We start from the raw sequence: 24,087 nt of genomic DNA, 5'->3' as shown, positions 1-24,087 counted from the left end.
TGCAGTTTTCCCTAACAGAAAGCAAAATTTCACGCACACTCTTTGTTCCTTCTGGTCGGCCATCTCACTAATCGCCTAAGGGTTGAAACAGGAACGCACACAACAGAGCACCACAGACAAACCACTTAACTCAGACTGACGCCAGCTCACTAACAGTCGCGGGAGACCCCCAGCTAACACCACCTAGCAGCACAACTCGTAACTACAATGCATGCGCGCGCAACAGGTCGTTTCCGGTTATTTTTGGGTCCCCCTTCATATGTACCTTTTTGCTGAAAGAAAGTGACTTAATTTGTGCACAGGAAAGTTGTTCAGTGTATTAAAGATGTTAATGCTAACACATTGAAGTCCTATTACATTACTTAGAAATCATAATGTTTAGTTGGGCCACCAACATTTTGAAAAATTCTGAGAAATATTTATCTGCATTACCTTTGAAAGAAATTTACACAGGAGCACATTTTTTTCTGATTTTCTTCAGTTTTCCACTGCTAATCACCAGCAAAACTGTGAAATGGTAAAAAAATGTTAAGGTGATAACCCTCTAGATTCTGTAACAGGAAATTTCATGATCGGAATAACCACTGACTGCTGAAGGGATACTTTTTACCATGGAGTTATTTAAAATGTGTGTTTTTTTCACAGGAAGAAGTTTCGTGTAATTCTTCTGCACAACAGTTCTACTTCTGAAGCCTTGATCCTGTGTGCTTCTGAACACTACAACTTTAACATCTTGATGGAAGATCTGCCACTGCGTGGCTTTATTAAGGTATTCATGATGTGGATTGCATGTGAAGATTGCCAGTGGTGTGTTTTTCCAGCATTCCCGGCTATGGTGTCTTATGGTGTATTTGCATGCATGTAGGTCACACTTTCCATTCAGGGTTAAGGGCATGACTTCAGCACAAGTTCTCGTTTGTGAAATGCTGAAAAAAATGATATGCACCTTTTGCAAGGCGTCTGATTTAATGTACAAGCCATTAGTTCATGTGACTCTTACAGCAGTAAAGTAAGTCACTGAAATTGAGAGGCCAGTTGTAAAATGTTTTAATGAAAAACAAAAAGAAATATTAAAATAGCATTTTAAATCAGGGTTTCTTTTTATGGTGAAATATAAAACATATTTGAATGAACCATTTCATGGTACTTTACTTCTGCCATTGAACTGCTAAAAGCACTGCATTTACATGCAGTGAGATATGTCATTAAATACTTCTTATAAAAAAATACTGGGTTTAGTCTGCAAGCAAACTATACTGACCGAGTGACCACTGCTTGTCAGCGAAGTTAGCGGGTCTGGAACAGCGTCCACTCATCCTCGTGAGGATAATGGAGGAGCTACTTGATTGGAAAAGTAGCAGCTCCATTCTAGAAAGTCGAAATTTAATGGCCATGGGGATTCATTGTGCTGCCCACGTGACACTCTCTATCCGCTAAAGTTGCCACTTCTAATAATTATTCAGGAATTCCAAACAAAGATGTTCATTGGAAACATGTAATATAATATTAATATAACTCCACAAGAGTAAGAGAAACACAGCTGAATAAAGGTGCATGGTCTTATTGAAAATGTAGGCTTGATTAAATCTTTCTGACTTGCTGTGAACTCCACCATTGGAATTTTTAACACTGCAATCTATTTCACTGGCTTTAAACTGATGCTTTCTTTTTAGAAACATTACAACCATTTTCCTCTTTTGACCTCTAGAAGTGATGTACTTTTAAATCTCAGAATGATGAGCATGAGGAACATTTTTGTGTTTTGGTTCTTATGGTCTGTATCTGTTGTATAATTTCAATTTTTGAGGTTTAGTTGCTTCATATATTGAAACTGTTGTCATATTTTGGCATGCATTGCAGTACCATCTTTAGAGTGGCTGAAAAGTGGAAAAAGAAAACAGATTAATGTATGGGTCTCACAGTTGGATTGAGAGTAGGATTATGGAGTGTTGTGCTATGCAGTGGGAAGGGGCTGTGCGGTTAAGAAGAATGGTTAGAGGAAAGGGGATGGTGTCAAGACTTCCCTCAGTTTATATCCGACTGTTTCATTGGCTCCTTTGATGTTATGGAGCTGGAAAGTATGAATGTTTATTAGGGCTTCAGTTTTGACAGAGTCAGCACTGTGTTTGATCTTGGCTGCTGCTCCTGATCATTTGTTCGCTAGTCAGGTGTCCCTTATATGTTCTCATATTCTAAGAAGGTATGTGATGGATGGTTTGGCTGCAGGGTATTTTATAAGTGCTAGTTTTGTGTTGGGGCTGTTTGTCTTTCTTGGACTAAGATTGTTTATATCAGGTTCCTTGGTGAGCATGGATCTTAATGATGCTGTATAAATAACACTCAGAATTACTGGGTTTTTGGACTGTGTTCATTGTCTGGTATTTTAAAAAACTAGAAAAGACAGCGTCTTGGAAACTGGATCTCTTTCCCTCCTCAGGTGAGAGGGGAGACACCTATCCCATTATGTCAGCATAACTACAGCTCTATACATATGTGAGACCAGGCTTTCTTGAAGGGAGGTAACAAGAGAACACAATGTTTTGGAAGGTGGATCTGTTTCTGTCCTCAAGTTAAAAAGAAGGGGGGACACCTGCTCTGTTAGGTCCCTTAGAAAGATGTAATCTCCCTTTGACAAAGCCTGTTGTCAGGTATGCATGTAGCTGTAGTTATGCTGACATGGGTTGTCCAGTGACTGAGGTTGGCTCTTTCTAAGGGATTCAACAGAGGAGGTATCTTCTGCCTCACCTGAGGATGGAAACAGGCCAAGTTTCCAAAACATGTTCTCTAGATTTTTATAATGCTGGACAATGGACAAAGTCTAAGAGCCCAGTAATGCTGATTGATTTGGAATGTTTGGATTTCACATGGTCACAGTCTCTTAGGGCAGATGGTATGTATGGCCAAATAGTGAATGTATCATTCGCACATTTATGCCAGCATTTTATTTTCATGAGCACAGTTCTGTTGGCTTTGTTGTAGAAATTTATCATGAATATGACAGCTAGTAGAGAGGAGACTCACACATGTATACAGATGGACAGGGCAGGAAGATTCTGCTACTAATCCAGCCAGGCCTCTAAACCACGGCATAGTAACTCCATTCTCCTAGCCTGTGGTTTCTCCTAGAACAACATTACGAAAGACTCTTGAGCTGTTAAGAAAAACAAGAACAGTGATGGTAATGGAAAAATGGATGAGTGATATCATGTGGCATATATCCCATATATCAGGAAACTCAGGAAAGAACTAAACCAAACTGTACTAATTGTTTGTTTATCTGTCACAACACAACAACCCTCAGAATCTCTTCCACATTAACTGTGTATAATGAGATTATTGATTTCAGTATTTTACTACATGTTTCAGCTTATGAAAAGCTGTCATCAGGTAAGTATACACTAATAACTTATTCTGCCTGATGATGGCTTTTCATAAGCTGAAATATGTAGCAGGATATTATTGAAATCAATAAACTTGTTCCACACAGTTGATGTGAATGAGGGTTGTTGTGTTGTGATGAATAAACAATCAATATAAGTTAACACAACAGGATGCATTCCTTGGAGATTAAACCATATTGATTGCTGTCTCAGATCAATGAAGAACAAACAGTCCCTAGCACAAAGTCTTGGCATTTATGATGTCCCCAGTGCTTGAGGCAGAGTGGTGCATTGGTTAAACCGGCCATCATGCATCCACTGAAATATCAGATCATATGAGAGAGACAAGACTAGAGAACTGACAGTCACTGAACCACTACAGCCCTGAAGTTGAAGGCAACAGGTTCCTCTGAAATGCTGGTAACCATCTACCAGCCTACACGGCATCACATCAACAAGACCCAATGAGTATTGCACTGCAGTGAAATCCTCAGTTCTCAACCACATTTGTTGTTCCTGGATCGTTAGGAAAGTCATTGAAACGATCAGACTCTCAAACAGTTTCATCCATTAGAATGAAGATTTTGCTTGACATCTTTTCCTTCAACCATTCCATTTAACCACATAGACCCTTCCCTTTGGATGACACCTTACTTTATCCCCCCACTTTTACCTTCACGGCAGAATCTATAAATACAGCGAGCTTGTGGTTGGTCAGTATCCAAGCATCCAGAATTTCTCATTCATGTGACGGAAATTTTGAAGTAGTTCTCCCAGCTACAACTACCAGTGCTGGCCATCCTTCGTCACATAGGTGCTATTTCAGTAGATGGTATTTGAATTTAACCGCTAGGTCACTTATGAAGACTCCCATGTAGGAACTAAAGTGAAAATGCATTGTCTTCATTTTGTATTGGGTTCTGTAAGAGCTTTTGTTATGCAACTGACAGTTTTATGTAGCTAGCAGACCCCATTCTCCATACATGCCTAATAATGATAAGTTTGCTGTATTTTGGTTGCTTCTACTTCCAACTGGTAGACAGTGACTGCAGTGTACTTGAAAACATTGAAAGAGTTTCAGCATAACCTGGCTAAAATATTGAAAACTGAAGTTACACATGATAAATATTTATTCATCTGTATTCAGGTGTCTCCAGTGTTTCATTGACATCCAACTTTCGTACTTTCTCACATACTCAGTATGTACAAGGAAGTATTGTGATGGTGAAAATATAAGTCTTGAAATTTTGACAGTGTACACATCTTCAGCACCCCTGAATATGAAAAAGTGGTTTTTGAAATATCATCTCTTTGTCTGTTTGTATATACAGATGTGTACCTCACTAGCATTGAATGGTTGGATGTGTTTATTAATATTTGGCATTTAAAAGTTTACCCGTCATATGTCTGCCCACTGAATATGAACATTTGAGGTAAGAAAAATAAGGTCCCAAAAATATGTCAGTTTTCTCAAAAATGGCCAATGATGTTGATTGAATTTCAGTAGTTTATGGAGGCAACCTCGCTAAATAAATCTCTATAGTTGGTATCTTGAGGGAATAGTAGTACATACACTAGAGGCCAAAATTCAAAATGTTGATTCTCTTGAAACCAGCTTTACCAGTGGGGCAGATTTCATTGTTGTTTGGTATTCAGCAACCACCAGTGGTCTACTGATCAACAACCAGTTTGATTTCCAAGGTAGCATACTCTAGGTCAATCCTGTATGAGAAAGTATGTACAATGTCTTTCACTTACTGATTTTTCTTGTTGCTGTGATGTGGTTTCCCTCTGCATATTCAGTCATTGTTAACTTATCAAGATATTGTTCTGGCCCCACATACTTTACACATATTGCTGAAGGCTATAGATGATGTCATTCCAAACTTTGGTCAACCCAAAAGTAAAAGGGATAACTGCTGAAAATAAATACAAGTGCATGAATTGTGACTGTGCTGACTGAATAGTGTGTGCATTCTGAAATGGAAATTTTTAACACCAGTTCAACAGAAATTCTTATGGAATATTAATAGTACCAGATCTCCTTCCTTAAATATCAGTGTGACCTGTATGCAATGGCAAACTTTTTCTTTTATCACCACATGTGAATATGATCTGTTAGTAACTGATATGCAAGGTAATCCAAAAGTAGTGCAATACTTTCAGAACACTTGTCATACAAAAAAATACAAAGAATTGTATATTGCAGTACTGTCAAATTCCAGTGCAGAAGGTATTGAACCATTCTCCAACTGTGTCCATTGTATGCAAACCATCTTTCAGCAATAATGAGATGTGTGCAAGAGCAGGGTGTGATTATTTTTTATCATGTAGTTTGCTAAATTAATTTAAGATGTGTATATAGCACACATTTTCATTGCTGGTACAATGGCATGTTATATTCCTCTGGGTTAAATTGTATGTATATGTGCTTAATGCTGTTTTGCATGTTTTTTTGCTTGAAATTAGGGTTTAACCTTCATCATCACTTCTATTTGTAAAATAACACTGATATTAAATAATGCAATTATCTTAAAAATATGTAAACTCGGGAAGGTCATTGATGACTCATCCTGGCAGGAGGAAGTTCTGTATAAAGCAGTTTTTGCTCTTAAAGAGTGCTATTTGTCCATAGCATTGACAATGTCAACAATGGGATGTACTCTCACAGTAACAGGTACCTTAATATTCACCTCTCTCCAGAAACAATACACTTGAAGGAGAGAAGGTACATAAAACTTAGCTTAGTTTACAGACTGTAATATCCTAGGCAAAGAGATATTTTCTGTATGGCAGTCAAAGGGTTAAAAGAAAACAAGAAAAATAAGTTAATGTGAAATAATAAACTCTTTCCTTGTGTTCATTGTGCTTGTTCACCATTAACTTTGGAAGTTTTCTGTTGTTGTAATTCTGTTTAGTTGCTTTTAATATCTTGCTATAATTTTGCATGTGCAGTTGTACTGTGATGGCTTTAAAGTAATGGCTGTATTGTTACTGTTGCAGTAAGATGTAATTATGAAGTGCAATACAATGTGAATATTACAAGAATTACAGAATTTGCAAAAACGATTATTCTAATGAATATCCATAGTATCTCATAATGTATAACTGTATGTTTATCTCCTAACTTCCAATTTACTTATAATGTGCAGTGTGGCATCAAAATTTGAATACTAATGTGCCTACGACAATATTTTTTCTTTGGAGTGGTTATGGGAATATGAAAATAATGAAGAATGTTTCTTTTTTATGTTGAATATTCATGATTCATTGCTTGTGTTGTTATTAGCGTTATCTAAACCAAAGCGTTAAAGGTTTTTTTTTTCATAAACTTTCTCTGCTCTCAAACAACAATTGCTGATTAGGAACTGCTCTTATGAGCGAGAGTCCCATCTGCTATATGCTCACAAGTCCCACCCATTTTCTGCCAATAATTCTTAGTAGATACATACATGGGAATAAATGCATTGACTTTCAATAACAGATGTAATATATGAAGCATTTTAACACTTTGCGGACCGGCAATTTAAATATTTAAATCACTCTGTGGACTGGCATTTTTAAACCTACTACCCTAACTTGTGCACTGTTCACTTTAAAAATTAAAATAAAATCTCCTAATTAATTTTATGAACTAAAATTTTTGGAGAACACTTACCAATGCTCCTAGAAGTGCTTGAGAGTGGGATATTTCTGGAAACATTCCCCTTTGTGAAGTGGCATTACACAGAACTTGCAAATGTAGACATACTCCTTTTTTTGTGAACTGTGGAAACACGGCATTGCCTAGAAGGATGCTTTCCCTTGGACTGTTCAATCTTCACTATTTTCACGAGGGTATGTTTCTGTATATCACCCGAGAGTCGCCCTGGGGGGTCCACATGAGACCTGCGTGGGGTGGGAGTGTATGGGCCCGGTCGCACTAAGTCTCCGTGTGTCTCTGGTTCTGCCGCCACCATCTGGTCTGTAGCCCAGGCCTTTGCAACATTTGTCAGAAATGCTTTGTATTTCAATTTCGAATCAGGGTTTAGATTTTTTAGATTTGTTAGTGTCCCCGCAATGTTATTATCCCCATTATCGTCAGAGCTACGGTCACTTTTACTGTCTGGCCACAATTCTTTGTTCTCCCCTGTCACTGCCCCTCTCTCAATCACCATAACTACGCGTCTCACAAGGCAGGTCAGCTGTCTCATCGGAGAAGAATTTGTCCTTGTCCATACCCCACCACTAACTACTGGCTGACACACACAGCTTGAAGAGGAGCAAAGCATTTTCGTTTATAGTGGGTTAAGAAAACAGCGAGATCAAGTTACTGACTACAGAGAAAACATTCAAGAGGTCTATCACGCACCAGTCATGCCTGGCGCCAGTGCAAGGTATAGTGTGTTTCAACATAATGTGTCCTAAAATCATAATAATATGCCACCGGTCTGCCATGTTTAAAAGCGATGGGCATAAAAATATGCCACCGATCTGCAAAGTGTTAAATGACACTAATACTGTACTTACCCACATATGCTAGTATAGTATGAATGGTTCTAAATGCCATGGTTGGAATACATGCTGAATACTTTTTGGGTTGTAAGAGATAGTTATGTAACAGCCTTTATAGTGCCATATAAACTGTACATTTTCCTGTAATTGTTTAATTTCATAACTTAATGAAATGAACATATTCAAGTTACATTAATATTGGAAGTGACCCACATTATAACATGTGGGTAAGATTTGTAGTACCATCTGTAATTCATGCACCTGTGATTTTACACTGGTGACTGAGGTCTCATATTTATCACACAGTTGCAGACTGAGATTGCCAAATAAAGATACCGATAAGAATGTTAGTTTCCTTAGGTTCAGTATGTATCATATTTTCGCTTCTTCATTATTATAAATAATGTCAAAAAAGTTAATCCATGCCACCTTCATGTTTTGCTTTTTGATGAGCTGCTGACTTTGCATAGATACATTATTTCAAGCTTGGCATTTAGGTCTAAGGTTTTCTGTTCCATTGCCATAATTGAGATTTTTTTAAAAAAATCGCATTTGACACCAACTGAAACATAGTAGTTCTAGGTCAGGACAAAACCTTAAACCCATGTAGTTGTATTCTGTGATATCATCATTGAACCTAGTCCAATGGAAGCTCAGGGCGAGGGAAACCTCTGTGACAAGGAGAGGAAGGTTCTGCATGGTGCCTCCTTGAACTATAGTAGAATGTAACTAGTCAAGTGATTCAGTACTCAGTGAAATACTGGAATGAAGAGGAAATTTGGAGGATATCACATGATGTAGATTTCTTGATGAATACAACTTGGAGGTTATAAACTGCTTTAATTGACATTCTGGAATGCATACTTTCTCCTTGACAAGGATAGGGCAGAGGGTGGGTTGACAGGACTTTTCTGGACTGCCGGCCACACATAACTTCAGAAGGAAGATGCAGATACATTTGGAGCCAAATGTGTGAAAACTGTGGTCGATAATTATGAATCACTCATTATGGCAACTATGCTGGAAAAGTCCCTGCTTTTTTTGATAGTTTCTCACATATGTAGTGTTAAGAAATTGTCAGTTCTAGTGCTGTTTTGTTGCTGTAATGAACATGCCATTGTAGTTGCTCTGTTTTGGTTTCACTGAATGTGATTATTTTAGTGTGACATGCATAGTATTTAAATTTTAACACTTGAATTTTTATGGGTTTGTATGAGTTTGAGCTTCAAATATTTTTTATTCTTAACTGCTGATCTTTGCTTATGAAAAAATTCCACTCTGGTGAATAGATTTGAGCTGATTCTCAATGTAGAAACAAGTTTATTGCACACTGTGAGTTACTATCTCATAATTGGATGATTCCTAGTTTTCCTGAGAATAGTTTCGAGTTGCAGGTTTACAATTAGTATGACCAGATACATGAGGTAAGTGCACATTTTTTATGGTCTGTGGTTAAAGTAGATGAAAAGTTGTAAGTCACAATTAATGTCTAGCTGGAGTTTATTTTAAGTTTGAAAATTTGAATGTCTGGTTTAAGTTTCTCAGGCAGAGAGTACTGGTAGTTGTGTATACAAGAATTTTATTGTAAACACCTGAATCATTGAGGTGGAAATGTTGATATAAGAAGACAACTCTTGTGCAGTGTATGTGGAAGTTCCTTGCATATTATTTGAAACAAGGAATTTTATATCAAATGCAAAGGTAGTGTAAGATCAGCATACTGTATGTCCAAGTTGTATGTGTAAGAGACAAAGTTCATGGGAATGTTGGAGGCAAACCTCCTGGAATCAGCTCATGTCTGAGATAAAGACATGATTGGAATTTATTTAAGACTGCGAAGAGATCTGGATCAAGCTAGCTCAGGATAGAGTTCCGTAATGGACATTTGTAGTTGCAGTGTTAAACCTTTAGATATTTATTTTTGCGGTTGTGCAAACAGTTTTAATACATTAACTTTGTTGGCAGAGGGATACATTTTAGAGATCTAAGATTTGTTCCATGACAGAATTAAAAGTTCAGATACATTGTTTTCAGATCATATGCTGTGATTTCAAAGAACCCTTGATTAGAATTCAGGTTATATTTTACTTTAGTCCTAAGAGATGCATTTGTAACCAACAGAGCTAATCAGTAACAACTTTTGACAAGTTAACTTTTCATCCATTAGTTATTTCATAGAAATATACAATATTGTAAGAGTAGTAAGTAATATATTGTGAAATGGATAATAAAGTAGTAATTTCTGGTCTGCCACCTTAAGTAATAGCTGTAGCTCTTATGTTTATGTTGCATATTCAGCATTGGAAGCATCGTGTATGTGCCTTATATCACAGTGGGTAGTGTCCAACATAATTATGTCATGATCAACATTGTCATAAACTTTTGAAGATTCAGTACCATTGCACTCACACTATGTTAACAACATACTGTGAAACCAAACTAGTGAGATATTTCACATTGCTTGAGTTATCTGCCTCTGTTCATATAATAGACTGCAGCACTACAAGATCTATTCTGATCACTTATATGTAAATATCAATTATAGTTGAAAATTCTGGACAGGTTGACCATATTTTCAAAAGGAAAAATTTAAACAAAAGTTGTGTGTAGTGTTCAGATAAATGTGGTGGTTAGAATTTTCTTTTATTCTCATCCTATTTACATTTTCTACCTTATTTTCAGTGTATATATTTTTTTGCATAGTCAGATATGCTTTCCTAAACAGATTCAAGGCATGGTTGTTGTTCTTTCTTGTTTGGCCTCTTATCTGTCTTTCCTAGCTAATAGACCTCTCTCCTAAATCCCATTTGTTTCCAGTCAAGTAATAAGCCAGTGGAAGTAATAGTTTCAAATCTACCTGAGGACAAGGACCAAAGTCGCATCAGGAATCGCTTGAAACAACTCTCTGTAAACTGTGGTGGAAGAGTTGTGGCCATTACAAAATCCACTGCTACCATCCGCTTCTCAACAGGTGAATTTGCAGCAAGGTAAGAGAATATGAATTAGAGGATGTAGAAATGGGTGAACAGGTTTTATTGCTTATGTCTGTTAGAAACACATCTTAAGTTTGAACGCTATTATTTGCAATAAGCCTGAACGCCCAACACACTATCTCAACCTCAGTATCTGTTGGAGAATCACTGACCTATTCTTGGTTGTGCCTCCAGTGAGGAAGTTTCATTCTAACTTTTAGTAATCTTAACATGCAGATACTACTCTGTCCAAAAAGTATCCGACCTTGGGCTGGGGAAAAAAAGTTCTGTATCTGGGTGGTTACAATACCTAATCCCCTTCAAAGTAGGCCCCTTGTGACTCCACACACTTAGCCTAGTGGTCCTTCCATCGCTGGAAGCAATTCTGGAAGGCTTCTTTTAGAATGGCATGCAGCTGTGCCGTCACATTCTGTATGATGTCCTCACGGCTGTCAAAACAGCAGCCTTTTAGCGGTGTCTTCTATCTTGGGAACAGCCAGAAATCACAAGGAGCCATGTCAGGAGAGTAGGGAGCCTGGCAAACCTGTGGAATGCAGTGCTTGGCCAGGAAACCCTGGATCAGGTGCGCTGAATGAGCTGGGGCGTTGTCATGATGCAGCTGCCAGTTGCGTGCATCCCACAGCTCCGGTCTCTTGCGCCGTACTGCATCACGAAGATGGCGGAGGACTTCTTGGTAGTACTCCTTATTGACAGTCTGGCCTAATGGTGCATACTCATGGTGCACAAGACCCTGGTAATTGAAAAAAACAGTCAGTATCACCTTCACATTGCTCCGAACCTGTCGTGCTCTTTTGGGCCTTGGGGATGTTGGATGCTTCCATTGTGATGCCTGGACCTTGGTTTCCGGGTCATATCCGTACACCCAGGACTCGTCACCAGTGACCACAGTCTTCAGGAACACAGGATCCCTGTTGGCACACTCCAGCATGTCCTGCGCGACCTCAAGGTGGTGTTGTTGTTGCTATGGCGAAAGCAGCTTGGGCACAAATTTTGCCGCCACTCTTCGCGTGCCCAAATCCTCAGTTAAAATTGTGTTTGCGGAACCTCTGCTGATCCCAACCTCCTCACCAACTTCACAGATGGCCAAAGGACGGTCCTACATGATCAGTGTCTGCACCTTTTCAATGACATCAGCATTTCTGCTCGTTGAGGGTCTCCCGGAACACTGCTCACTGTCTGCCAACGTACGGCCATGTTTAAAGCGGTTGATCCACTCTTTAATTTGAGTGACCCCCATTGCATCATCGCCGAAAGCCTGCTGAATTTTGCAAATTGTTTCCGCTGGGGTATCACCAAGTTTCTGACAAAACTTGATGCAGTATAGCTGCTCCAAGTGTTCTGTCATCTTGAGCGAAACGAGAATGCGACTAACACGCGTTACACCACTTTGCTATCTGGCAGCCACAGACACATCTGGCAGTGTTGCGAGTCAGCAAAATATCACGCATGTGCATGAAAGTCCCTCCTACCACTACGCTCAGTTTCCCCACCCCTTTGGCCATTCGTTACTTACAGCGGAATAAATTTTGTCGGATACTTTTTGGACATACGGTATGTCCCGCTGTTGTGGATCTAATGAGTAGATAGTCTGTGAGACCTGATCATGAAGTATTGAGGCAGAAATTCTGAAAACTTTAGACATGCAGAATTAATCCCCTTTAAAGTAGGCTTCTTTTTCCACTTTTGCAGCTATTTATGAAACACTTTACATAGGTAATTCAGCATTAGTAAACCGATGTGTGTCTAATAATCTGGCCGTTGTTGAGAATGTGCATGGTGCAGCGAAACAGTTAGCTTCATTTTGGTTTTACTGAACATGCTGTCAATTTTGATGATTGCTGCTTATTTCTAATGCCATAACTACAGATAAGAGGTGGGCAATTATTTTGGCTTGCAAATCTTATTACCAGCTTATGTAACTTCTATATGCACACATCTCTAACAGTTTGAAATTGTAAACATTAAATTAATCTCCCCCATTTGTACATAGAGGAAGTTAAGGTTTGGCTTATGTAAGTAGTGAGTTAATAAGGAACAAGAACATTGAATCATGTGGCATACATTTATACATTAATACTTACTTGGTTTAATTAATGAAAGTGAATTTCCTTTTGAAGAAAATTATGTGAGTTACTTATTACATAAAGAAAGCAGTCTTCTGGGATTTGGCACCGTGTATATGTGGTGTTAACCGACGTTTCGGAGGAATGTATCGCCTCCATCTTCAGGGTAGAAGGAAAAATATAAGAAATCCGCAAGCAAAGAGACCGTGAGAACCGGTAAAAGCAGACTGGTCTGCTTTGTCATGGGAGGAGTGCTGAATAATCCAGATTGCTATATAAAGGAAGATGTTTAATGGCTTGTGAATCCAGGCAGTATCTTTGAAAAATGTGCACCCCAAAATCAGTGCTCAAACCCAGCTAATTGTAGTGTTAAGTGTTCTGTTTGGAGGAAATGTTGAAGCTTTTATAGCTGCTGAGAAAAATCATTATCAAGAAGTACCCCAGGTTTCTACATTAATAGCAACTGCAGCAATTTTTGCGTTCAGAGCATCAGTAACAAGTTTATGGCTTAATGGAAGTTTATTCATATAGCACCAAGCAGTTTCCTGGTGGATATTTTTCCTGTTGCATAGAATTTAATTTCAGGAGTGCTGAAAAATCAGTACTAATACCGGTACATAAATTGAATATTCTGTTGACTTGTTTTGTATATTGTTTTTATAAAACATGTCGTGGAAACAAATTTTTTCAAAGAAAACAGTTCTGTTATTCTATAATTTTGGAGTGGAATTTGAGGTGTAAATCCCATGTGGATACATTTTAAGGCAGTGTTTTTGACAGTAAACATTTATATGGAATAAAATAAATTGGCCTTTTGTTTATTCCTTGTGCACAATGGACAAATTGACATGAGGGTCATTTAATGTCAATCCATTATGTATACACCTTTGAACATAGACCATCCCACCATATGGCTGTATTTTTTTTATCTGAAGTAGTTCACAGAACCTGATTTCAGACAACTATACATGTGAGTGAATATGAAAGTCAGATTGTAGTGGCATCTGAAAATAAGTGGATTTGTATATCATGAAGGCACAAAGCACCCATAATTTTTCCAAAATATGATAGTGTCCCATTTACAAATAAATATGATGGTGGTGGTTTTCCCAGAATGTGATAAATCTAGGGAAGTAGCTGTACAGTTTTATTATGAAAATTTATAAATTATATTTTGCCGAGATATCAGGGCCAGTTCCCTTCAGTAAGATTGTTTCTTAGGAATAGTTTCTATTGCTATGGGAAATGCAGAGAGGTATGGCATTCACAAGATTTCTTTCAGGTTCTCTCAGAACAGAATCATTTACAAGGCCTTTTTTGCAGGCAGAAGCACTGTCCAACCACTGTCAACCAATCATTACATTCCCCCCCCCCCACCTACCTTTCCATAGTTATATGTCATTATTTCCTTTCTCTTAGTTGTGCCTATGACTTCAGAGTGGTTTGTGTGTTTTAAATTGATATCCAGACTGATGATATCAGCTATATATAGTTCACATATCAGTTTCAAAATATAAATTAGACTTCTTTTTGGGTTGGTTTGGATAAGAACAATGTTTCCACCATATTTCAACAGAGGGAGGTTAGATTTTAGATTGTATTTTGTGGTAAACTAGTATAATTTACTAATATGTATCAGACACAAGAAAACATATATCTTTGTCACTTTAAAGCATGTGGGGTTTTGTTTGCATGCTTATGCACTGAAAGAAAGAAAAAATGAGGGCCCGACAACTAAGCATCATTTGCCTAGTTATATCATGGCTGTTACAGAAGTGTATTTAGAATTTTGAATTTTATTTTATTAATGACTTCTGTAGACATGAAATTAGAAATTTTTATTTTATTTTTCTCAGTATCTGTTACACAAATGGATTTCAAATTTTTAATTTTATTTATGTTAATGGATGTTATAAAAATTGAATTGAAATTGTAATTTTTTCATATTAATATCTGTTACAGGATAGGAGTTAGAATTTTGTATTTTGTTTTGTTTAGTGGCTATTATAGAAATTAAATTATAATGCTGAATTTCATTTTTATTATATTGCTGCAGCATTTTGTGTTATGAACAGGTTTGGGAGTTAACATGATGATGCACACTACTCGAAGTTTGCCTGGTTGAGAACATTGTCATATTTCATTCTGTTTAGGCATGTGCTCCCCTAAATAGTTGGCAAACTTGCAGAATTTGTATATAGTTGGATTTCATCTGTTATATTAAATGTTTTAGTTTGAATTAGCGGTTGTGGGCATGTAGTGTATGTACATAAATACATATCATCTTATTGCACATGTGGGTGTATTTTGTGATATCACCCAATATGACTTTAACAGGAAGAAAACTAATGTTAGAAATCTTGAAGCAGTTCTTAAAAAGTCTTCTGAGGTACAATGCCCAAAGTGGTTTAAAATGTGTTTATAGAATGAGCTGTCTTTTTTAAAAATTATTCGATTTTTATATGAAATTTCAATCTTCCCCTAGTTTACATTCTATGCATATTAAATTGAACTTCATGGGAAAAAAGTTATTGGCAAGACTGGTATTTATTTTGATGTACTCTGCACTTAAAGAGTGAGGAAAATAAAAACAGTCACCTGGGATGTAACACTGTGTATTCTTGTGAAAGTCAAGAACCAAGAACGTTTTGGAGGCATATAATGCCTCCATCTTCAGTGTTGAAGACTTAAGTCAAGCAAGAAACCGGCTCTGCTCTCTGCTTGCTTTGTGCTGGTTTCCTTCTTGGCTTTGCTCTTTGACCATGAAGATGGAGGTGACGTGTTTCTCAAAATTGGTTGACTTTCAGTGGACAGTAGTACGTTATATCCCAGAAGGTAGAACTCTTCATAATGAGTGAATACCTCACTTCCTACATACATAGCATCACATTCCAAAAGGCAGTAAAGTTCAGTCACCACTGTGAGAACATCAGACCTTGCAATGTGGACAATTTTTTAAAATGTAAATGGGCCATTTTGTTTGCAGGTATTGAATCTAGTATAACTGTTTAAGAAATTCAGAATAATTTTCTTGTTGTCAATATCTGTCAAAGTAACTCCATGGAGAAAAGCCTTTCTTGAGAATCTGCCAGTTGTACAGCTACTCAACAATTTCTCAACATTTTATGGAACCCATAGGTTTATTACCTTGTTCACAAGAGCCTTCCACTGGTCCCTATTATGAGCGAGATCAATCCAGTCCATACCACCCAATCCTATCTCTCTAAGATCCATTATATTATTATCCACCCACCTATATCTTCTTTTTCCTAGTGATCTCTTTCCTGATGGCTTTCCCACCAAAATCCTCTGTGCATTCCTCTTTGCCCCCATTCATTCTACATGCCCCGCCTATCTCATGATTCTTCTGCTGAAGGAAGATGAAGTGACAGGAGGTTGGCGAAAACTGCATAATGAGGAGCTTCATATCTTGTTCTCTTCTCGAAATATAAAGAATGATCAAGTAAAGGAGGATGAGATGGGCAGGACATGTGACATCAATGGGGGAAAAGAGGAATGCATATAGGATATTGGTGGGAAAGGCAGGAGGAAAGAGATCACTGTGAAGACCGAGACATAGGTGGGTGGATAATAATAAAATGGATCTTAGGCTGTGTCCACATTAACAAGCCGAACCCTTTTGCGAACATTAAACACATCCATAGTTGGCAAACAACTGTGAGCTTCATGGAAAGTTATAACATGTGCTTGCGACTGGGCTTGGCTCGAAGCTTGGCTCAAACCTCGGCTCGCTAATGTGGACCAGCCGTAGAGAGATAGAAGGGGATGGTATGGATAGGATTGATGTAACTCAGGATAGGCACAAGTGGAGTACTCTTGCACACACAGTAATGAACCATTTGGTTCCATAAAATGCTGGGAAGTTGTTGAGTAGCTGCACAATTGGTGGCTTCTCAAGAAGTGCTCAGCTCCATTGGTGAGTGAGTGAATGACATAATTTGGATTGGACCTAGGCATTAATTAAGACATTATACACTAGCTTCATTGTTGCAAGATTTTGCAGACAAGACAATACCTTTTCTGTGTTGGTTTTAATTGCCGTTTATAGTTATAAAACAGTCATTCATATTAGAAACTTTTATATATTTTAGAGTAGTTACTCTGGTGAGATTGATCCCTTGGATTTCTCTTGCTAACCTATTTTTTAGTTTCTGATACATAAAACACATTTTATTTTGTTTCCGTATATAAAAATGTAGTTACACATTTCTTGCTAAGTTGAAAATGCTACAGAAACTAAATATGGAGTGAGTGACTGTTGCTGTCATGCTTATGTGCAGCTGTTATTGCATCCAGTAATTCAAATGGAAACTTTGTTCAGGCTAACCTAACTTTTATTGTTATTAAATAACTCCACAAATCCTGTACAGGGGCTTTAGCACCCATAGGATATAGAGCTAGTCAAACTTATACAATCTCATACAAAACATAAAAAGATACATGGTGTAACATTAAATCAAGCCATATCATAACATATAGTTAATCCCATTTACATCCAATCAGTATTTACAAATTATTTTGATTAAAATACTCCTCTAATGAATAAAATGACCACGAGCAAAGATATATCTTTAATGCTGGTTTAAACAATTCAATTTTATACGATAATGATTTTATATTTATAGGAAGATGGTTAAATATCCTCATTCCAATTATGTTGGCACTTCTGGTACACACCGGATACAATGGTTATACTGACACGATATGGGTGCTTTTTGAATTAAGTAATGACATATTCCACACACAGCGACCAAATGCAATTGGAGTTTAGGCAAGCAAGCATATAAAGAATAAGAGTAAGACCCAAAAGTTTGTGATGATGGTACTTTAGTACATCTGTTGTGTTTCTGAACATTATCCATTGTACTGTTGTATTTAAAACATAACATTTTCTAGGCAGCGAGCTGGAATAGGATAGTCAGTATAGCAACTGGCTACAGGCTGGATAACTGAGGGGTCAGAGTTCAAGTCCCAGTAGAGTCAAGAATTTTCTGTTCTCCACGTCCTCCAGATCAGCTTTGGGGCCCACCCAGACTTCTGTCCAGTGGGAACTGGGCCACTTTCCCTGAGAGTAAAGCGGCTGGGATGTGAAACTGACACTCACCTCCAACTAGTGCCAGGGTCAATAAGTGTGGCTCCATACATCCATTCCCCCAAATGCCTTTGTGGCATAGTTAAGCACAGGGACAATTTTACCTTACATTTTGGAGACTGAATTCTGTTTTTGTCTTCAGGTGGGACTTGCTCAGTTGGGTCCAGTTGATACAGCTAGTCCCTGTCTCCAGACACCTGCAACAACACAAATAGGGTACACAAAGCAAACACAACACAAACCATCTGGGAGAGTTAAAACAAACATTAAAAACTTTAAAGGTTAGCACTGGAGTACCATCAGAATAGATGTTATTACTAGAGAGGTAAATTCTCTGTAGGGTACCAACATAAAGACACAATTTCCAAACTTAATCTACACTGGATGGAGTTGGAGTTTTCTGACTTCTGCTATGATAATGGGAGTCCAGATGGGAAAGATGCCTAAGCTGGGATGAGTGATCCAGTGATCTATCAGAGATGTGGGCTCCTTAATGTGTACTTGTTTTGCTTGTTTTGCTGATGTAACATCCGCCACAGTCACATGGGATATTGTACACATGCTGCTTCATCTGCTGGGCATCTCCAACTTGTCCAGTTTTCGTCATGGTTTCACGGAGTGTATGATTTGTTTTGAAAATGGTCCTGAGGTTGAAGCATTTTCCAATGCGTATGAATTTCTGAGAGATACCCTTGACATGTGGGATGGTGGCAGTGCCCTGGTATATGGTATCTGAAGGACAGCTACTTCTTGATAGCTTCATCATGTCTTATGTTCTTAATTTTGTTGTTGAAATCCTTCTCATCCTGATATATGACCTTGGCTTTATTAATCAAAATGTGAATGACTCCCCTTGTCATGTGATGTGGATGGACTTTAATTGCAAATAACGACCTGTATGTGTAGGTTTCTTGTTCATTTCGTTTCCAGTTTAAATTTAGAACCCCTCTTCATGACCAAAATATCTAAGAATAGAAAGGTACCATTAGCTTCAACTTCCATTCTGAATTTGATAGTAAGTCTAATGCTGCTGAGATGGTGAAGAAGTTGCCCCAATCTTGTTGTTCCATGTGGCAATACCATGGAATTGTCGTCAATGTGTGTGACCCATATAGTGGGTTTGTGTTCTGCTGAATCCAGTGCTATTTGCTCAGAGTGGAGATAGCAAGTTTCCCATTGCCATGCCTTTTTTTTTTTGGCTGATAGAATTTATCCTCAAACTTGAAGTATATAGTTGTTAAACAGATGTCCAGTAATTTCATTACATATTTAACTTCTAGAGGTGAGTGTTCTTGGAAAGAAGGATCCATACTGAGTCTGTTCCTTGACCTGTAAGACTTCTTCCACTGGTACGTTGGTGGAAAGACTGACAACTTCAGAACTTACAAGCCAGTCTTCATTTTGAAGTTTGATATCCTTTATTGATTTTATGAATTGTTCTGAGTTCTTCACAAAGGAATCTGCATTGCCAGATACAGGACTCAGGATCTTATGGAGAAAATCTGCTAGGACATAACAGGGAAAGTCAGTAGAGCTAACTGTTGGTCTTAGGGGGGATGTCAGGTTTGTGCATCTTTTTTAAGTCCATAGAGCTGATGTGGTTTACTGTGGGAAGGAGTCAGTTTATGTTTGAAGGCAGAAGGAAAGACAATTTTGTGTTTGGTAAGAAAATTTTGTGTCTTTCTCTCAATTCGAGATGTGGGATCCTTATGTAGAGTTTCATAAACCCATGATTCTAGTAGACTGGATAGCTTCTCTCTATATATGGGACTCGTTCAACAATAGCATGCAGTTTCCTTTGTTAGTTTGTAGAATTCTGATTTCCGTGGTATCTTTTAGAGATTTCAAGACAGGTTCCTACCTAGTTAGATGTCAAACGTCTTGATTTTTTTCAACATGTATCGAATCCTCCAACAGAACATCATACCCAAGGCGGGCTGAAGTTTGGACCTCACAGATTAAGCTGCCTATACCTTGTCCAAATTAGATGCTCTGTTTCCTTAATATTTCAGTAATGAATAGAGCATTTAATTCGGAGGAGTTGTAAGCTCCACGCCCATCCCCTAGTTAGTTAGTTATTTAGAGAGGGTGGGTTTCCCCATGCACTACGACCAGTTTGATCTATTGTGCTTCCCTCTATGATATTCTGCCAGTCTCTACCCTACCGATAAATGGTGCGTACCATCAGTCCCGCCGAGCAAGCGAGTTCGGCCACTTGCTTAGCGGTGTCTATAATGCTTCCTCCATCTATCAGAGGCCTTAGAGACTATTGTTGGGTGGGAAACGTCCTGGAATTTGGCTCAGAGATCCCCTTTGGGGATATGAGGTTCTTTTACGTGCCGTAAAGTTACGACACGGGACACACAGCTTAAAGTCCCTTCTGGAGGACTTGTTCCCTGAATTTTTCTGCCCTTAAAAATTCAACGACCTCCGCTGGGTATTTGAACCCGCGTACCACGAGTCATGAGTTGGGAACGTTACCTCTAGACTACGGAGGCCGCTACGCCCATCCCCTAAGTTGGATGACCATATTTTGTCAGTGATTGCTTATTCACTATATTCACAGCTCCCCTCCATATTTGGAGGCTGTCTCCTCAATCTGCAATCTGAGGACGTGCCATGCCATGGTGACAAGGGCCCAGCTAACATGGCTAGGAAAATGGGATGGGATTGAAATTAAGAGAGACACATCAGCTGCAGGTCTATGCTGATGATGTGAATATACTGGGTGATAATATAGATACCATAAAGGAAAACAAACTTTAATTGTTACTAATAAGGAGGTAGGTCTAGAAGTAAACACAAAGAAAACTAAGTATGAGTTGATGTTTCATCACAGAATGCAGGTCAAAATCATGACATTAGGATAGCTAGTAGACATGTTGAGAATGTGGCACAGTTCAGGAATTTGGAAATGACAGTACAAAATTGAAATTTGATTTGGGAGGAAATTAAGAAATTAATGATAGATACTGTTTAGTCCAGAACCTTTTGTCTTCTTGTTTTCTCTCTAAAAGCATAAAAATTAGAATATAGAAAACTAATTTTACCTGAGAAACTTTTCACTAACATTAAGGGAAGAGCATAGACAGAAGATGTTTGAGAGCAGTGTGCTGAGGAGAATATTTTGACTGAAGAGAGGTGAAGTGATGAAAGGCTGTAGAAAACTGCATAATAACTTTTACTTTTTGCCAGTTGTAATTATAGAATGATCAAGTCAAGGAGGATGAGGTGGGCAGAGTATGTAGCACAGATGGAGCAAGTGGAATGCAAATAGGATATTGATGGGAAAGCCAGAAGAAAAGTGATCACTAGGCAGACCAAGATGTAGGTGGGAGGATAATATTAAAGTGGATCTTGGATAGGATGGGATGGTATGGACGGCATTGATCTGGCTTAGGATAGGGACCAGTGGAGGTCTCTTGTGAACATGGTATTGAACCTTCAGGCTGCATAAAATGTTGGGAAGTTCTTGAGTAGCTGCACAACTGGCAGCTTGTCACAAAGGGCTCAGTTCCATGAAGTTGCTTATGTTGATAGAATACAGAGATTTTCTCTCTCTAATGATGTCATTAATCTGATAGTACGCTGGTCGCCTTATACATGTGGAGTTTTTTTTTTTTTTTTTTTTAATCTGTAATATTTGTTTTAACTTATACACACATGGTTTTTGCTGTTGGTTTGTACGCCCTATATTGTGTTGCTGCAAGTGTCCAGAGATAGGAACTTGCTGTATTGATTGGGACCAACTGAGTAGGTTCCATCTGAAGACAGAGACAGAATCAATTCTCCAAAACATTGTGTTTTAATTAAAAACAGGATGGAATTTTAAAATAAAAGTATGACTATGGATAATTTTCAGAAACACAATAGTAAGAGGAAGAAATTGTCATGTGGGAATTTGGATTCATATTAAGAAATTTTTGGTTTTAAAGGGGGAGCGGGCATTATATTTGCTCACTTTAATCATTTTATACACTATCACCAAATTATACGAGGGTTGGAACTTTAATAGTGGTAACTATTTATTTACAACTGATACAAAATAGATGCATGTTTCAAAGTTTTATTGTCCTCCAGTGTAGTCACCAGCATTGTGTAGAACCTGTTGCCAATGTTGTGGAAGTCGTAGGATACCTTTAGCAGTGCCTGTTGTGTTGATAGTTCGAATGGAGCAGTCTGCTGCCTGAAGAATCTCTGGAACAGTTCTGAAGCAAATGCCATGCAGTGGTTCCTTCATCTTAGAAATCAAATCGAAGTCACAAGGGCTTAAGTCCAGGGAGGTTGGTGGATGGTACAGCACTTCCCAGCCCCATCGATCAAACAGATCAGCCACAGCTTGCGCTGCATGCGGCCGAGCATTGTCCTACAAAATGATGGGTGTATTCTGCAGAAAGTGTTGCTGCTTCTTTCTCAAAGCTGTTCGCAGGTTGTGTTACAAAAATGAACACTAACACTGCGCATTGACAGTCTGCTGTCAGCCACAGCTTGCGCTGCATGCGGCCGAGCATTGTCCTACAAAATGATGGATGTATTCTGCAGAAAGTGTTGCTGCTTCTTTCTCAAAGCTGTTCGCAGGTTGTGTTACAAAAATGAACACTAACACTGCGCATTGACAGTCTGCTGTCAGGGAGCGGTATGTGTTAGGATAACACCATCACAGTTGTACACAAGAATCACCATAACTTTCACATTGCTGGGGCTCTGACGAACTTTTGATTTTCGTGGTGACCCGTAATGACGCCATTTGTTTGATTGGTGTTTCATTTGTGGGTCATATGATTTGGCCTATGTCTCATCCAGCATAATGATACAGCGTACGAAAGCCTCTCCTTCACGCTCATAGCGCTCCAAGTGGTTACAAGCAGCATCGTATCATAGACATTTCTGCATTTCCGTCAAATCATGCAGAACCCATCGTGATGCAATTTTTCTCATGCCCAGGTGTTCCTTCAGAATGTGAAGCACAGTGATATACGCTAATCCTGTCTCTTAGGACAGCTCATGAATCATATGGTATTGATCACTCTCCAGTAACGTGGAAAGGGCATACACTTCTTCAGTGGCACTAGGACGATCTGGCCGACGCATGTCTGCCACATTTTGGTGTCCCTCTTTGAAGGCTTTTACCCACCTTGCCACTGTTCTGTAAGGTAATGGTGATTCCCTGCAAGCCTCTTGAAGACCTTGATGAGCACTGTCATGCTCTACAGCCTCTGGCACATTCAATCTTTATGCAACTCCGTTGTTCGTGTTTTGAAAACATCATGACAATGCTGCATTAGACTGCCAGCTAACACAGGGCTCCGTTCTTCTCGTCACTCCACATGCGCGTGATGTGGGAAGGGAGAGTCCATTTGCTCTGAGGTAAGGTAGGTATGTAACTAACATGTGGTTTAAGTGACATTATTTGGTTCCGTTGCATGGTGTCTCTACAACAGTGTTGCCACTATTAAAGTTCCAACCCTCGTATATTATGGACCTGTGTGTAATGGAATATGTTAAGGTACAAATATATTGTTTCTGGACATTATCCATCATTCTGTCTTTGTGAATAATGTGCAGAAACATAATATTTATACTAATATACCATCATCACAGACTTTTAGTTCTTGTTCAGTATGTTAAGGTGTTTGAAATTTCTTCTGTTAATACAAGTAAGAAGTGAGTGATATGTGAAATTTATGGACTAGAACCGTTTACTTTCTAGGGCACAGAAACGGATGGATGGAGAAGATGTTTTTGGCCGTAAAATAACTGTTGGCTATCCAAATAGACTTCTGGATCGGGATAAGAAGGAGGGATCACCTGTGAAAACACAATCAGGTAAGGAGGGACCACCCGTGAAAACACCTTCAGGTACTGAATACTATGTGTTACAGAAGGTGTTTAGACTGCATTCAAATATATGAAGTCCTTCTGTATGACCCTCTTAATATCTTTCAGATGAATGGGCCAACATATAAGTTCAAGATCACATTGAAATGTTTTTTTTAACGAATTTCAACCAGTAACAATTCTAACATGGCACATGTGCCACCCTG

At 38.5% G+C, this 24,087-nt stretch overlaps 1 protein-coding gene across 6 annotated transcripts in view; it reads left to right on the top strand.

The window, feature by feature from the left end:
* LOC111867135 (meiosis regulator and mRNA stability factor 1) overlaps positions 1–24,087 on the top strand; it is a 97,912-nt gene that overhangs the window by 15,539 nt on the left and 58,286 nt on the right. For 5 of the 6 annotated variants that reach the window (XM_023856679.2, XM_023856680.2, XM_023856678.2 and 2 more), the window contains 3 exons: positions 646–769; positions 10,692–10,861; positions 23,754–23,869. In XM_023856679.2, coding sequence (XP_023712447.1) covers positions 646–769; positions 10,692–10,861; positions 23,754–23,869 — 410 coding nt within the window. Of the gene's footprint in view, positions 1–645; positions 770–10,691; positions 10,862–14,361; positions 14,513–23,753; positions 23,870–24,087 lie in introns of those variants that run through there. The other variant, XM_023856684.2, reaches the window with a different exon arrangement.

The sequence above is a fragment of the Cryptotermes secundus genome, unplaced genomic scaffold, assembly GCF_002891405.2.
Source record: "Cryptotermes secundus unplaced genomic scaffold, Csec_1.0 scaffold443, whole genome shotgun sequence".
Lineage (NCBI taxonomy): Eukaryota > Metazoa > Arthropoda > Insecta > Blattodea > Kalotermitidae > Cryptotermes > Cryptotermes secundus.
Note: the sequence above shows the minus strand (reverse complement) of the source record. Positions and strands in the feature narration are given on the sequence as shown.